Raw genomic sequence first — 13,489 nt, 5'->3', positions numbered from 1 at the left:
ACTTATTTTAAACATGATACTGACAATCTAGAATTTATTGTGAATTTGTTCATATTATTTGGAAAATTTCATATACATAAAAACAAATATACTAAAACACACCCAAATTTTTAATTCTTCCTATTAGAATTTGAAAATTACATTAAATCTTTAGAATTCATTAAAAAAAAAACAAAAAAAACAAAACACTAACACCTTGGTTATTTATAAACAATTCTTTAATACTGATTGAACTCTCTGTTGCATTTATTTATTTATATTTGTGAGATTTATTTATTTACTTTTTCTTTTTTTTATTATTATTTGTATATTATGCTTTGTATTTTTAAATCTATGCATTATTTTCTTAAACTTATATATTCTAATGCTTTTTCCCTTTTGACATCTTATTGTTTGTTTAAAAATCTGTACTGTATACTCAAATGTTGTTAATAAAGTTGGAAAAAATATATAAATATATATACCAAAGAAAATAATGAAAACATTATTGTTAACTCATTTGTTTTGGGAATATGACTTTTGTCAAATTTTTTTTGGTGTGATATCAATGGGTTTTTTTTTTAATAGAAAGCCGGATATTTCTTTTAACTTCAAAATTGAAGATATTTTATTTGGTTTCTGTATTACTGATCTGCCTACTTGGAAATTGTTTATTCTTAATCTCATTTCCTTATTAGCCAAATTTCATGTACATGCCAGCAAATCTGCCAATCAGAAACCCAGCTTTGTGGTCTTTAAATCTTACTTAAAATCCTACCTAGACACACTTAACTTTTGCACTAACCCTAAAGCTGTGGAGACTAAAGCCTTATGTGACGAATTTAAGTTGTAATTTTATTTATTTATTTATTTATTTATTTATTCTCTTCTTGTTTATTCCTTTACTTTTATTTATTTAATTTTCTTACTTGTATCTTTAAATCTATGCATTATTTTCCTAAACTTATATGTTCAAATGCTTTTCCCTTTTTGACATCTTGTTGTTTGCTCAAAAATTTTTTACTGTATGGTCAAATGTTTTCAATAAACTTGAAAGAAAAAAAAAAAGAAAAAAAAAAACAAAAACAAAAAACTAATATACCAAAGAAATGAAAATTAAAAACAGGGTATACCTATTTTTTTTTTTTTTTTTTTTTTTTTAGCAATTTACTGGGAAATGTTTCTCTAGTTATCACATATACGAGGGCCGTTCAATAAGTTCATGGCCTCACCCAGAAATACTGGTTGTTATAATACAGGATGTTACATTCTTTCGTGATGGGATAGTGATGCTTGAACATCGATGGACCAAGTGCATTGCTGTAAATGGAGATTATGTTGAAAAATAAAATATAAATTATCAGTCTGTGTTGTTCTGTTCTGGGTGAGGCCATGAACTTATTGAACGGCCCTCGTATCAAACATCTATGTCACGTAGAAACACATACTTTGAGATGCAGCAAGCAATGACAGACTGAAACCACAGAGGGGAGCCAAATGACTCATATCAAAAAAGGAACCTTCTCTGTTCCTATGTTAAATATTAACTTGAAAACAAACACTCACACAAAGTAATGTCTGATAAATTAACTGAGCAAAAATAAAATGTTTGTAATAGGCTATTCTTAAACTATTTCGGGAAATATGTTTCATTACATCTGTAACTGTCCAGTGTTTGACATTTTGCAGTTAAATTTGTAAACTTCTGATGAGAATTAAAAGTTTTAAATCCAACACACATCTTTCAAAGTAAACACTTTCTATAAAAAATGAAGATGGAGGACCAGGGTGAAATTATTTTCTTTTGTTCTTACAATTTTGTCACTCATAAAAATGTGCTATAATTATAACTTATATAACAACACAACATGTGTCTGCAACAGACGGCTCTTTATGTAACTTGAGTAATTTAATGTGAAATTCATATTTTATTCTGTGAAGTTAATTTCATTTTCTGCATACTCATGTTTATTTTTTCTGTTTATGTTTATTCATGTAATCCTTCATTAGCATTGCAGTCTTACTTCTTACTTGAAATCTTGTGGGTTTACTGCTGCAAGCTTAGAAAAAAAAAAGTGCAAAACCCAAATGCACTCACACACAGTAATGATTAAATCATAATCTTAATCTGTAGAAGCTCATCTGTCAGGAACTGACAGGTGAAGACATTTTCTGTGCTGTTAACTTGCCTGATAAATGTTGCCTAACACTTGTTTCACCATGGCTAAAAATAATGCTTATGTAAAAAAGTGTATTCAAAACAATATGTGTATAAATGGATATTTTTTATATGGTAAAAACCTATAATACCCAGATAATCCACATGTGACATTTATCCCTTTCACACATAGCGGTCACTGCAGAGGACAGTCATTCTCCAGCTGTTCTCTTGTATATTCATGATTTTGTTGTTTTAGTTGCATATCAACCAACACAGTGGACTTATGCACCATCCCATAAAACACTGCAATTCATACCGTTACCGTAACTTTGCAGTACTTGAGAAACCTGATCTGTAGCAACATATTTGAGTGTAAATCAATTGTTAATTGTTATTAGACTATAATTAACTTTTTTTTAAAAACGAGAAGTTGTTGTGTTTTGTTGTTTTTTGCATATTATTTGAGTGAGTAATAACTACAATTATAGTATGTTAAAATGTGAGAAAACATCAGATTAGCAACATTAAACAAAAACCATTTATTTCATAGTTTTCACACGGTATGACAGTAAATGCATGTTTCTTTGCTTCAAAAATTTACTGTATGCTGTCCAGCTAGGTGGACATTTTTGTAACTCCGTGACAAATAGGTTAGTAAAAAATAAATAAATAAAAAAATTCAATCGCATTGTTTTTTTCATGCCTAAAGAGGACTAAAAACACTCAGGAAAAAAAATCTTGATTAAAGCTCTCATAATTCATGCATGACAGGGTTAAGGGTCATATCTTCATATTTCATGTTGCATTGACTGTTCCACACAACTGCATTGTAACAGCACAAGTTCCACCAAACTTAATTTTCAAATTTGTGAAATCAATAAGGTCAAAAACTTTTCTTTTAGATGGGAGAGTTACAATAACCTGCTGCTGCACGTTCAGTGCCATCTTGAATAATTTCTTTACACATTTGCAATTCAATTTACCCATGACACTTCCTCTGCGTGAGTACCTAGATCCATGCACTTTTGACCTTTGACATGTAGACTATACCCTCCTGAGACCCAGCAATGTTTTTTTGTCCTCTGTAGGGACAAAAGTTTGACAGTTTTACTTCAAAAATTCTGTCCATTGCAAAAAGACATTCCATTAAAAAAAAACAATAAATAAATAAAAATAAATTTTAAAATGTATCTGGAAAAAAAACAAAACAAAACATTGCATTATGCAGTTTCCAATCAACACAATTGTTTAATGCAGGGCTCTCAAACTCATTTTCTTTCAGGTTCTACATTCAGCCCGATTTGATCTCCAGTGGGCCGGAACCAGTAAAATAGTGACATAATAACGTATAAATAATGACAACTCCAAATTTTTGTCTGTGTTTTAGTGCAAAACAACCCCGTTCAATTATGAAAATACCTACTTTTATAAACTATCCAGACAAAAAAGATGTGAATAACCTGAAAAAACTAAAATTTCTTAAGAAAAATAAGTACAATTTTAACAATATTCTGCCTCAACTTTTCATTTCTCCATGTGCATTCTGGCTTGGATCTGCAAAGACACTAAACACTTAGTAACAGGGAGAAAATAGTTCAAACTGTGCTTAATTTTCTTTAGACATTTCAGGTTGTTCATTTTTGTTCAGGTTATTCATATTTTATTGTTAGAGGATAGTTTGTAAATGTAAATTGGCTTAGAGTCTGGTTCTGACCAACTCTATAGGTAGAGTGTCATGAGATAACTTTTGTTATGATTTGGCGCTATATAAATAAAATTTGATTTGATTTAAATATTTTCATAATGTAATGTTATTTTTTGCACTAAAACAAAGACAAAAATTTGAAGTTGTCATTATTCATAGACATGATGTAATATTGATTTTTTTTTTTCACATGAAACTTAGAAAAAAAAATGGAGTCATTATTTTTTTAGGTTATTATTATTTTACTTGATCATATTGAAGCTGAACTAAAATGAGTTCCACAGCCTTGACTGTGGAATTCTGGCATTTTGTAAATTCATCCCAGGGGCCGCATTGGAACCTTTGGCATTTGTCCCCTGGGCCGCATGTTTGAGCCCTGGTTTCATGTAAAAAGCCAAACTTCTCCTCTCCTGGCTCTCAGGAGGATTCAGGAACATCTGAGGCGTAGTACCAGTCTTTTGAGGGAGGCGGGACTTATGTGTCACTGCCACGAAAAACAACCAATGAGAGGACACATGTTCACATAGCAACCCCAATCAGCGCAGAGGGACTGGCTGGTTGAAGGTAGTGGAGTGGTGTTGTGCTGGAGAAACAAGTGTTTCTTCTGGGTTGGCTTGCATCTGGGTATAGTAACAACATTCTTCCTATTTTTCTGTTAAGTTTGACGTGTGCCTCCCATGCCGGTTGTTCTCTTGCTTCATAACTACAATCTTCCATGTTAATACTGCAGATAAGGTTGCGAAAAGAACGTAACCTTGTCTGAAAAGCATCTTTGAACATAACTGGAACACGAAAGTACGATGCCATCCCCGATGGAGGGATCTTCCAGAGAAGGTGACCTGTTTACTGTGAAACATGAGCTGAAAAATGGTAAGTTAGCTGTGAGCTAGTTGCACTCTGAGGACAGTGCCTTTTATTTGCATTTTGTCTTTTGCAGCCCCTTGCCAGCACAGAGGTGTTAGCTGGCTAGCTTGGAACAGACAAGTGTCTGTGAATGGGCGTTTGGACAGAGCTAACATGAACCTAAGTCCGGTCCAAAAATGGCAGAGGAAGGCTAGCGGTGACTGACTGCCCTTAAGACTTGTAACGTTAGCGCTAACTCACGCAAACTACCGTTATCTAACCATCCAACTAATGTTAGCTATTTGCTAGTCAGTAACAGCGATCAACACAAGTAATACATTAGCCGAAGCTTGGTAAGAAATTACTGGGTAAAATCAGACCTCTGACAGAGATTTGACTTCAGAGAAGTCCATGCTCTTGTCAGCGCTGAGCTAAATGTTCAGTATTGTTTTCATCAGTTTTCCTGTTATTGTGATTGCTAATGGTTACAGCTAACTTCTCCTTAGCCGACGAAGAGTACAGACATCTGCAATGCTGTCATTTCACATAAGCTAACGTTAGCATGCTTTTACACTGTAACATTATAGCATGTGTGAGGCTACTGCTTAGTATGTCATATTCAGACTTATTCATGTCTGTGAGCCAGCCCCATTCACTTTAGAGTTAGCAGAATTCAGTATCATGCACAGATGCTGAATCCTGTTTGCCTTTTTTGTTGTTTTTGCTAAATTAAGTAGGCGAACATGTGTTTACATGCATCCTGCATCTCGAACGTCACACAGTCAGGAATCACAGTTAAGGTCATAGTTATTGCTGTATTTTCAAGCAGAAATTGACATTAGTGGTTGATTTAAGTCAAGTGTAACTGTAGTTTGTTGCACGTGATGGTTGAATGAAGATTTCAGTTGCAGATGCTCTGCAAGTGCTGTGCTGCCCATTTACTGCCCTGCCCTAAATATCCAGTCAGTCTAGTTGTCACAGGCAGTCTTTTTTTAATTTAATTTAATTTTTTTTAATGCTACTGAATAAGCTTAACTTTGCTTTGGACTTGTAGCATTTAACCTGGTGGCAGTATCAATAATAGAGACAGGGCAAAAGCCAAGACCTGTAGCATTCTGCTCAGTTCTGTTCAGGTAAAAGTTCTGCAAAGTCATCTTCTCAAACAAATCAGGACAAAATTACCTGACAAGCCATCACCATTCCTTTCTGTCAAACCCTTCCGGCTAGATATCAGAAGTTGTTTTTATATGAAAATTCCATTTTAATTTGGCCCTCTACACCAAACAATTGCAAATTTTGGGTTATCAGTGTTTTATATCATCCATTTCCAAGAGCTGTGTCATGAGAGATTACATTTGTGTTGCCAAATACATTTTTATTTCAGAGTACTTTCAACCATTACCTTTTTTTGATATTACAGTCAAATCACTAATTTCAGGAGAATGTAGGCCTACCCCTTGAAAAAAAACTCACAGGGTGTCCATTGCTAAACTTTTGTGGAAATCCCAAATAAAAGGTCTTAATCTCTAATAGCCATTTGGAATTACATCTCAGTTTAAGCATTTTACAGAATGAGCTTTTCAGTCCAACTTGTGACATATATTGCTCTTTTGATACATCATCCACAGTTGTGAAAGTCTGGGATTAGAGCAAAATCGTCCTGTAGAATTCTAACATGACCTTGTGTAGTTTTCTTCCTACAAGCCTCTTACAATGGTAGAAAATTCAAAAACATTGCAAACAGACTCCTCTATTTAAGAGCTTCTCACTCAAACAGCAAGCTAGATAAAGCACACGTATCATGTAGTACTTATTACACATATTAGGAATGTCCAAATTATGTTTTGGAATGTCCTTGATTTTCAGATTCCCTCAGAATTGCCTGTTTTCATGTCCTTATTTGACCTGTGGGTAGTTAAGTTACATTTTCATACTTTTTAGGATGTGTAAAACATGCAGCACTGTGCAAAAATCCTGGGCCAACATTAGGTTTGTTGGTTTAGTAAAGGTCTAATGACCATACATCAGCCTCTTTATTAAGATACGGTGTGGATATATGCAGTATATATCATTAAAAATGAGTTTATTGGGAAAAAACATGTTCTATAAACCAAAGAGGACAGGGGTCACACTAAATGGTGAACTCATTTAGTTCACTTTTAAAAGCTGTGTACATATTTCCTGTTTTTACCCTCGGCCCTCACTGCAGGGTATTGTTATCAGTTCGTCATCAGTCCATATGTGCAAAAACTTTGGCATGGACTTAAGGCCAAGGGTTTTATGTTACGTTTTTTTGTTGTATCTGGTGAAAAGAGAATGAAAAATAAATATGTATGTTTATTTCAACCCTACAACAACAACAAAGGTAAAGGTGGCCTAAGACATTTACACAGTACTGTATATCTCAGGGTCATCTGACATAAATGTGCTGTTGTTTTTCTGAGTTTGTGATTTTTGTGTTGTACATTTAATGCAATGTGACTGATACAGTTATCAAAGAAATATTGTTTCTGCAACCTTCAGATGGTAAATTCTGCCTGAACACAGTCATTTGGCCTCATTTATGAACACTTTAAATGTGAGGGGAAATGAGACCAATCACTTACCACAAAGACCAAATAATTTATTTTGACCAACGTGATAAAGTATTTTACAAGTATGTGTTTTGAGTATTGCTGTCAAACAATTCACAGTTTTAATCAGATTAATCACAAGGTTGCTGTGGATTAATTTCAATTAATCACGATTAGATATCATTCATTTTTAACCTATATTAATTGCGTTTCATTTTGCATGAACAAACAGACTCAAGAAAGAAGGGAATATATATGCACTTGATGTGTTTGTCGCAAGCTGGGTGACACGTTAGCCGAAGTGCTAGCAGAATCTCCGATTAATGTGTGCTTCGCATTAATGTTAATGTGGTATTTTAAGTGGGAAGTGCTTTGGTGAAAAGAAAATCCTTCCTGCAGAGTGTGCATAACACTTTTATGTTGGTCGACTGTTCTGTCGTGGTTTTTTTGTGCTCAAATTTCCCGTCCAGAGGGCCAACGTGCTGTTTAGCGTCTTCCATCTTTATGGGTTGGTTCTGCTGCCTGTCACTACCGGATCAACTGCCCATTTGCACATGCATGACGGTAACTCTACTTGGACAAACTGCCCCAGTGCTTTGGTAGAGATGCTCAGAGTCATTCTGTGCTGCAGATGGGTTAATTGAATTAAAATTTTTAATCAGATTAATCATGATGATGGATTAATCTGTGTTAGTGCGTTAATTTTGACAGCCCTAGTTTTGAGTAATAGTATGTGCTTAAAACAAAGTTGTTTTTGAAAGTAATCTCCTTGAAATGGCTGGTTTTTCTATAACTCCAGATAATATTATGAGATGATATGGAAATATTAGAAGAAACAGTTAGGAATTTCTGCACAACTTCAGTTATTCTGCACAAATTCTGCAGTTAAATTCAGTGTTGATTATCAGATGTGTTTTTTAGAGTTTGGTTCGACCGGGAAAAACAAAATCTGAGGAAAGTTCTACATTTTGTTGCCTACTGTCAGGGTGAAAAGGTTCATGTTGTGTAGCAGCAGTCATCATCTGGCCGCACACCTCTATTAGTCTATTAATATACACTGAAATCAAACTTGGCCTTGACGGGGTGAGCTTGACAAGAGCATTACGCAACATGAACCCCCGACCTTGTATCTGAAGGACGGCTGCGATGTTTTGAAACGATACAGCCTGCACTCAAATTACCTCATAGTTGCAGCGTGTCTTCCTCTCCTCCTCGTGTGTTACGCGAGAAAAATAACAAGAAGAAGCAGAAAGAGATTAAATCAGCCGCCATAATTGCTCAGTAGCCTATTTTCAGAGTGTGAGACAGAAGGAATGTGTTCACTACAATGGGCATGCACGATGAAGGAGAGTGTGGTGTGCTCAGTCAGCTGGACTCTTAGACAGTGATCTAGAAAGACACGAGGTTTCAGTCAGTGGCATCGTGTGCTCAATTCACTGAAGAGCTTTGATGGAAAATAATGACCTTTTTCAAGCTAATGTAGTGAGTTTGCATTCAGTCGAATGAGTGTCATCTTTTGCTGTTGCATATCCAAGTGACAGTCGAGTCGGTTTTTCAGCACAGTTACTTTAAGATCAATGTTTACGTTAAGGACATTTACAGACAATATGGATGGATTCTTAACCCTTTCATGCACAGTGGTCACTCCAGTGGACAGTTCTTCTCCAGCTGTTCTCTTGTATATTCATGGGTTTTGTTGTTTTAGTTCCATATCAACCAACACAGTGGACACTTATGCATCATCTCATAAACTGCAATTCATACCATTATTGTAACTTTGCTGTTCTCGATTGGTTCTTGAGTGGAAATCAGTTGTTAATATTTATTTTTTGCATATTATCTCCATGAAGTGAGTAATAACTAGTATTAGAATATGTTAAAATGTGAGAAAACATCAGATTAGCTGCATTAAACATGGTTTCATTTCACTGTTTTCATATCACTTTATGATATTGGGTTTTAAATACTTGTTTCTTTGCTTCAAGAATAAAATTCGTGGTGTAGCTGAGTGGACATTTTTGTAACTCCATGAAAAACAGGTTGATTTAAAAAAAAAAAAAAAAAAAAAAAAATTCAATCACATTGTTTGCCACCACAGTTTTGTGCTCTTTAACCACCCAGACTCTTCTTGTTTAGCTGTACTGGGGTTTTAAATGACGGATCTTCCTGTCTCCATTTCCTCATCCTTCTGACTATGTTCCGTTTTGCCTCTGCTGAGCTGGAGAATGTTTCATCAACATTTTTTTCATGCACTATATCAGGGCTGTCAAACTCATTTTAGTTCAGGGGCCACATTCAGCTAAATTTGATCTGCAGTGGGCCGAACCAGTAAAATAACATAATTATATATAAATAAAGTCAACTCCAAAGTTTTCTCTGTTTTACAGTGAAAAAAGTCAAAATAACAATGAAAATGTTTACGTCTTCCAACTATCCTTTCAAACGATGTGAATAACATGAACAAACTGAAAAAATATGTTTAATTGTAACAATATTCTGCCTCACTTTATCATTTCCACATGTTCATTATAATGTACAGATCACAGTGGATCTACAAACACATAAAAACATTTAATATCAGGCAAAATATTGTTAAAATTTTACTTACTTCTCTTAAAATATTTCAGGTTGTTCATATTTGTTCAGGTTATTCACATTTTTTTGTGAAATTATACTTTGTTTTAGTGTAAATACATGAAAATATTTACATTTACAAAGAGAGAAATTTGAAGTTGTGAGTATCTATATGTTATTATGATAGTATTTTACTGGTCTGACCCACTTTAGATCATATTGGTCTAGATGTGGAACCTGGAATAAAAAAATTGTTAATATCTTCAGTGCAATTTTTGCATTTCACAGCTTCATCCTAGGGGCCAGACTAGAATCTTTGGTGGGCTGGATTTGGCCCCCGGGCCGCATGTTTGACACCTGTGCACTATATTCTGTTGCTGCCTTGACCAGTGAATTTCCCTGTTGTGGGATCAATGAAGTCTGATCTAATCTAATCTAATCTAATCTAATCTAATCTAATCTAATCTAATCTAATCTAATCTAATCAGGTTGTATATGGCCCCTGCACTAAAATGAGTTGGACATCCCTGCTTTGTACCTGTTTTTTCTTTGTTTTAAGGGTGATAATAATAATGATAGCAGTACACAGTATTGTTCTTAGGCTTTGTCCGGTCAAAATGCTCAATCGATTGTAGTCCATAGTATGGGCGCATGATTACCGGTTCACAGGTCTTGCACATTTTCCAGCCAGTCGTCCAAGGTGCCACCAGTCCTGGTCAGTAGGAGATTTATAATGCAATTCCAAACAGAAGAGCTGTCAGTGGTGTAAATATAAACATACATTTCCCTGTGTTCCAGATAAGCCTTAGATGGTCCATCAGTGGAAAATTACCAAATCTTGGCTGGGTTCTTGGTTCTTTTTTCAGGTCTCAGTCACACTGTGTGGTCTCCCAGAATTGTATAAATATACGTTCATACATAATTAATCCTGAACAGCACTTTAGTAGGCTTATTGTTTACATTTATGTCTGTGTGTTTGATTAGCACAACTTACAAACAAAGACGTTTCATAAAGTCTGATGCATCTGCCTGTCTGTCAGCAGGATTTGGCAGTTTGTGTATAAACTTGCTGGTGGACAAACTGACAACACTTTAGAAATTGTGGGGCCTTGCTGAAGACTGTGGAGTGACCCTCTGTATTTATAGTGGCTGTGTTTCTTTGACAATGTACATTTGAAATTAACTTTTAAAAAGTAGCAAAAAAGAAAAGCAAAGGAGTTGGGAATTTTGTATATTTCCATAAACTGGTCGGAATGAATAAATTAGGGTGCATTACATCACACTGTAAGCTATGTTATCCATGACTGTAGTAAACAGTAGAAATTCTGTTGCTGTTTTCCATCTAAAATGGCTATGATTTTTTTTTCACAGATGAAGGATAATAGTTTAGTCTGTTCACACCAAGCTGCCTGTCATAATGCCACACATTTTTTATACATACATTCAGCATTAATCAGAAGTTAAATGTTTGCTACTTATTTAAAAAACAAAGTGTTTCCACATACCATTGTTGTGGAATTATTAGAGTTTGATTCTTTTAATGGTAAATTCCTCACTGGCACATAAGCCAAAATTGTTTTTTTGCCTTCCTGCTCAGACCAATGAGCCAATGGGCAGAAGATTTAAAATGTATAAAAGCTGTACATAGGGATGTGTAAATGCCCAGTATAATGAAAATTTCCCTGGCAAAAAAAAAAAGGGGGGGGGGGTAAAGAAGAACAATAACACAAGCTAACACAAAATGATATTGATATCAGCATTAGCTACCAGAAAACTTATTTTAAATATTGCTCCTGAATTTTGTAATCAGTGCATCCTTATTTCTGTATCAGTGTTCCTGCTGGTAAGGTTTTGTGGCAAAATCCTTGCCACCACACCATACATTTGATACAAAAAATAAATTATAGGCCTACACATTAGGCTATGCATATTAAAGTCTAAAGAATTTAAAATTTTAAGGTTTTACAACACAGAACAGTGGTTACAGTGGTGGCGTGTAGGGATGTCCTGATCCGATCTAAAGATTGGTATCGGCTGCCGATCTGGCATTTTTTAGAAGATCTGATTAAATCAGATTTAGTCACAAGATTGGGCCAATCTGCACCCGGTTCTGGGGGGTAAACAAACATCCTGATCCCACAAATTAATGTTTCCGAAGGTAGGGCAAAGGAAAATTACCTGCACAACAGCAGGAGGCTTAGAGGAATTAGTTAAGTGTCTGTAAGTTTCATTTTCAATTTATGATCCGGTAGTGATGCGCAAATCAGATTTTTTTCAGCCCTCAGGCTTTTGTGGAATTATTTGACTTGACTGAACCCTCCCCGCACATAAACCGACATTCTTTTGACCCGCCCCAACCTGCCCCATGAATATAACCCGCTGATGTGCGCATCACTAATGTACGGCACAGAACGCACCCCCACATAATCCTGGGATGAACCTGTCCATAGACGCGCTACAGCAATGGCAAACATATGGCCCGCGGCCCAAAACTGGCCTGCCAAAGGTTCTGATTTGGCCCATAGTGTGAATTTGGAAAGTGCAAAAAATGATACTAAAGTTGTTAAGAGTCAAAGGTATCATACTTGTTTTAGTTCAGGTTCCACATTCAGACCAATTGTGATCTCAGGTAAATTGATAGCATGATAACGTATAAATAATGACTCCAAATTTAAATCAAAATTTCATTGTAAACAGTCTGTATCAGATCGGTATTGGATCGGTATCGGCAAAACTAATCCTAAAAAAAATTGGAAGCAAAAAAAAATCCAGATCTGGACATCACTTGTAGCGTCTTCTATCTTTATTAGTTGCGCAATTGTAAATCTACTTCGTCAAACTGTCGGAAATACGTTGCCAGAGATGTTTAGAGTCATTCTGCGCTGCACATGACTATGGCATTGAGTGTATCATGACTCAATAGTTATCATTAAAAATTATTATTAAATGATGTTGCAATATAGTTATTGTCTTTCCTTAAAAATGCAGAATAGAAATCGACCAACCCATGCCCCCCCCCCCCCCCCCCCCAATGACACAGCGCCACGTCAAGAGATCAGTTCCACAGGAAACACTCTGCACTCAAAAACCTGATAATAAACAGAGCTAGCCGGTCTTGTAGATGCAGGTGGCCTGTTCGAAGTTTTACTTGTACTTCTTTTACTATTGTGCACTGTAGGGAAAATGCTTCTTGAACCTCAGCAGATTCTTTGGCTGCAGCACCATGAATGTTGTCTGGGGGAAATGGGCGTTGTTCTTAGTGACAGTGTCGAACCCAGAGCTCTGAATACATCCGTGGCCCTGATGCACTCTCAAAAAAACACCCCAAACAATTGTAAAAACTATTTGTGAAACGGTGGACTTTTCTACTAATTCTAACATGACTTTATGCCACTCACTTGTAAAATGTTCTTTGTCGTCTAACAGCGAACCTGACTGGCCATGTCGAGAGGGTGGGCATTGAAAACTTTGAGCTATTAAAGGTGCTCGGTACAGGAGGTGAGTTCAGCTGTTGGCTTCAGTCTCTCTGCATGTTGAAAGGAACAGGACATTCAGATAACGGTTTGCATGCCACTCTGACAGCTCATATTTATGTTTCATACCACTCATTTGTAATTGTAGGCTTTGCTTTTCACTGAACTTTGCACTGTATTA

The 13,489-nt window shown here is 35.6% G+C and overlaps 1 protein-coding gene across 1 annotated transcript in view; it reads left to right on the top strand.

The window, feature by feature from the left end:
* Positions 1 to 4,411: 4,411 nt before the first annotated feature.
* Positions 4,412 to 13,489, top strand: part of rps6ka5 (ribosomal protein S6 kinase, polypeptide 5) — a 50,405-nt gene continuing 41,327 nt past the window's right edge. The window contains exons 1-2 of the mRNA XM_030126606.1: positions 4,412 to 4,715; positions 13,262 to 13,333. Of these exons, the coding sequence (XP_029982466.1) occupies positions 4,646 to 4,715; positions 13,262 to 13,333 (142 nt within the window). The 5' untranslated portion in view covers positions 4,412 to 4,645. The remainder of the gene's footprint in view (positions 4,716 to 13,261; positions 13,334 to 13,489) is intronic.

Source organism: Sphaeramia orbicularis, chromosome 22, assembly GCF_902148855.1.
Source record: "Sphaeramia orbicularis chromosome 22, fSphaOr1.1, whole genome shotgun sequence".
Lineage (NCBI taxonomy): Eukaryota > Metazoa > Chordata > Actinopteri > Kurtiformes > Apogonidae > Sphaeramia > Sphaeramia orbicularis.
Note: the sequence above shows the minus strand (reverse complement) of the source record. Positions and strands in the feature narration are given on the sequence as shown.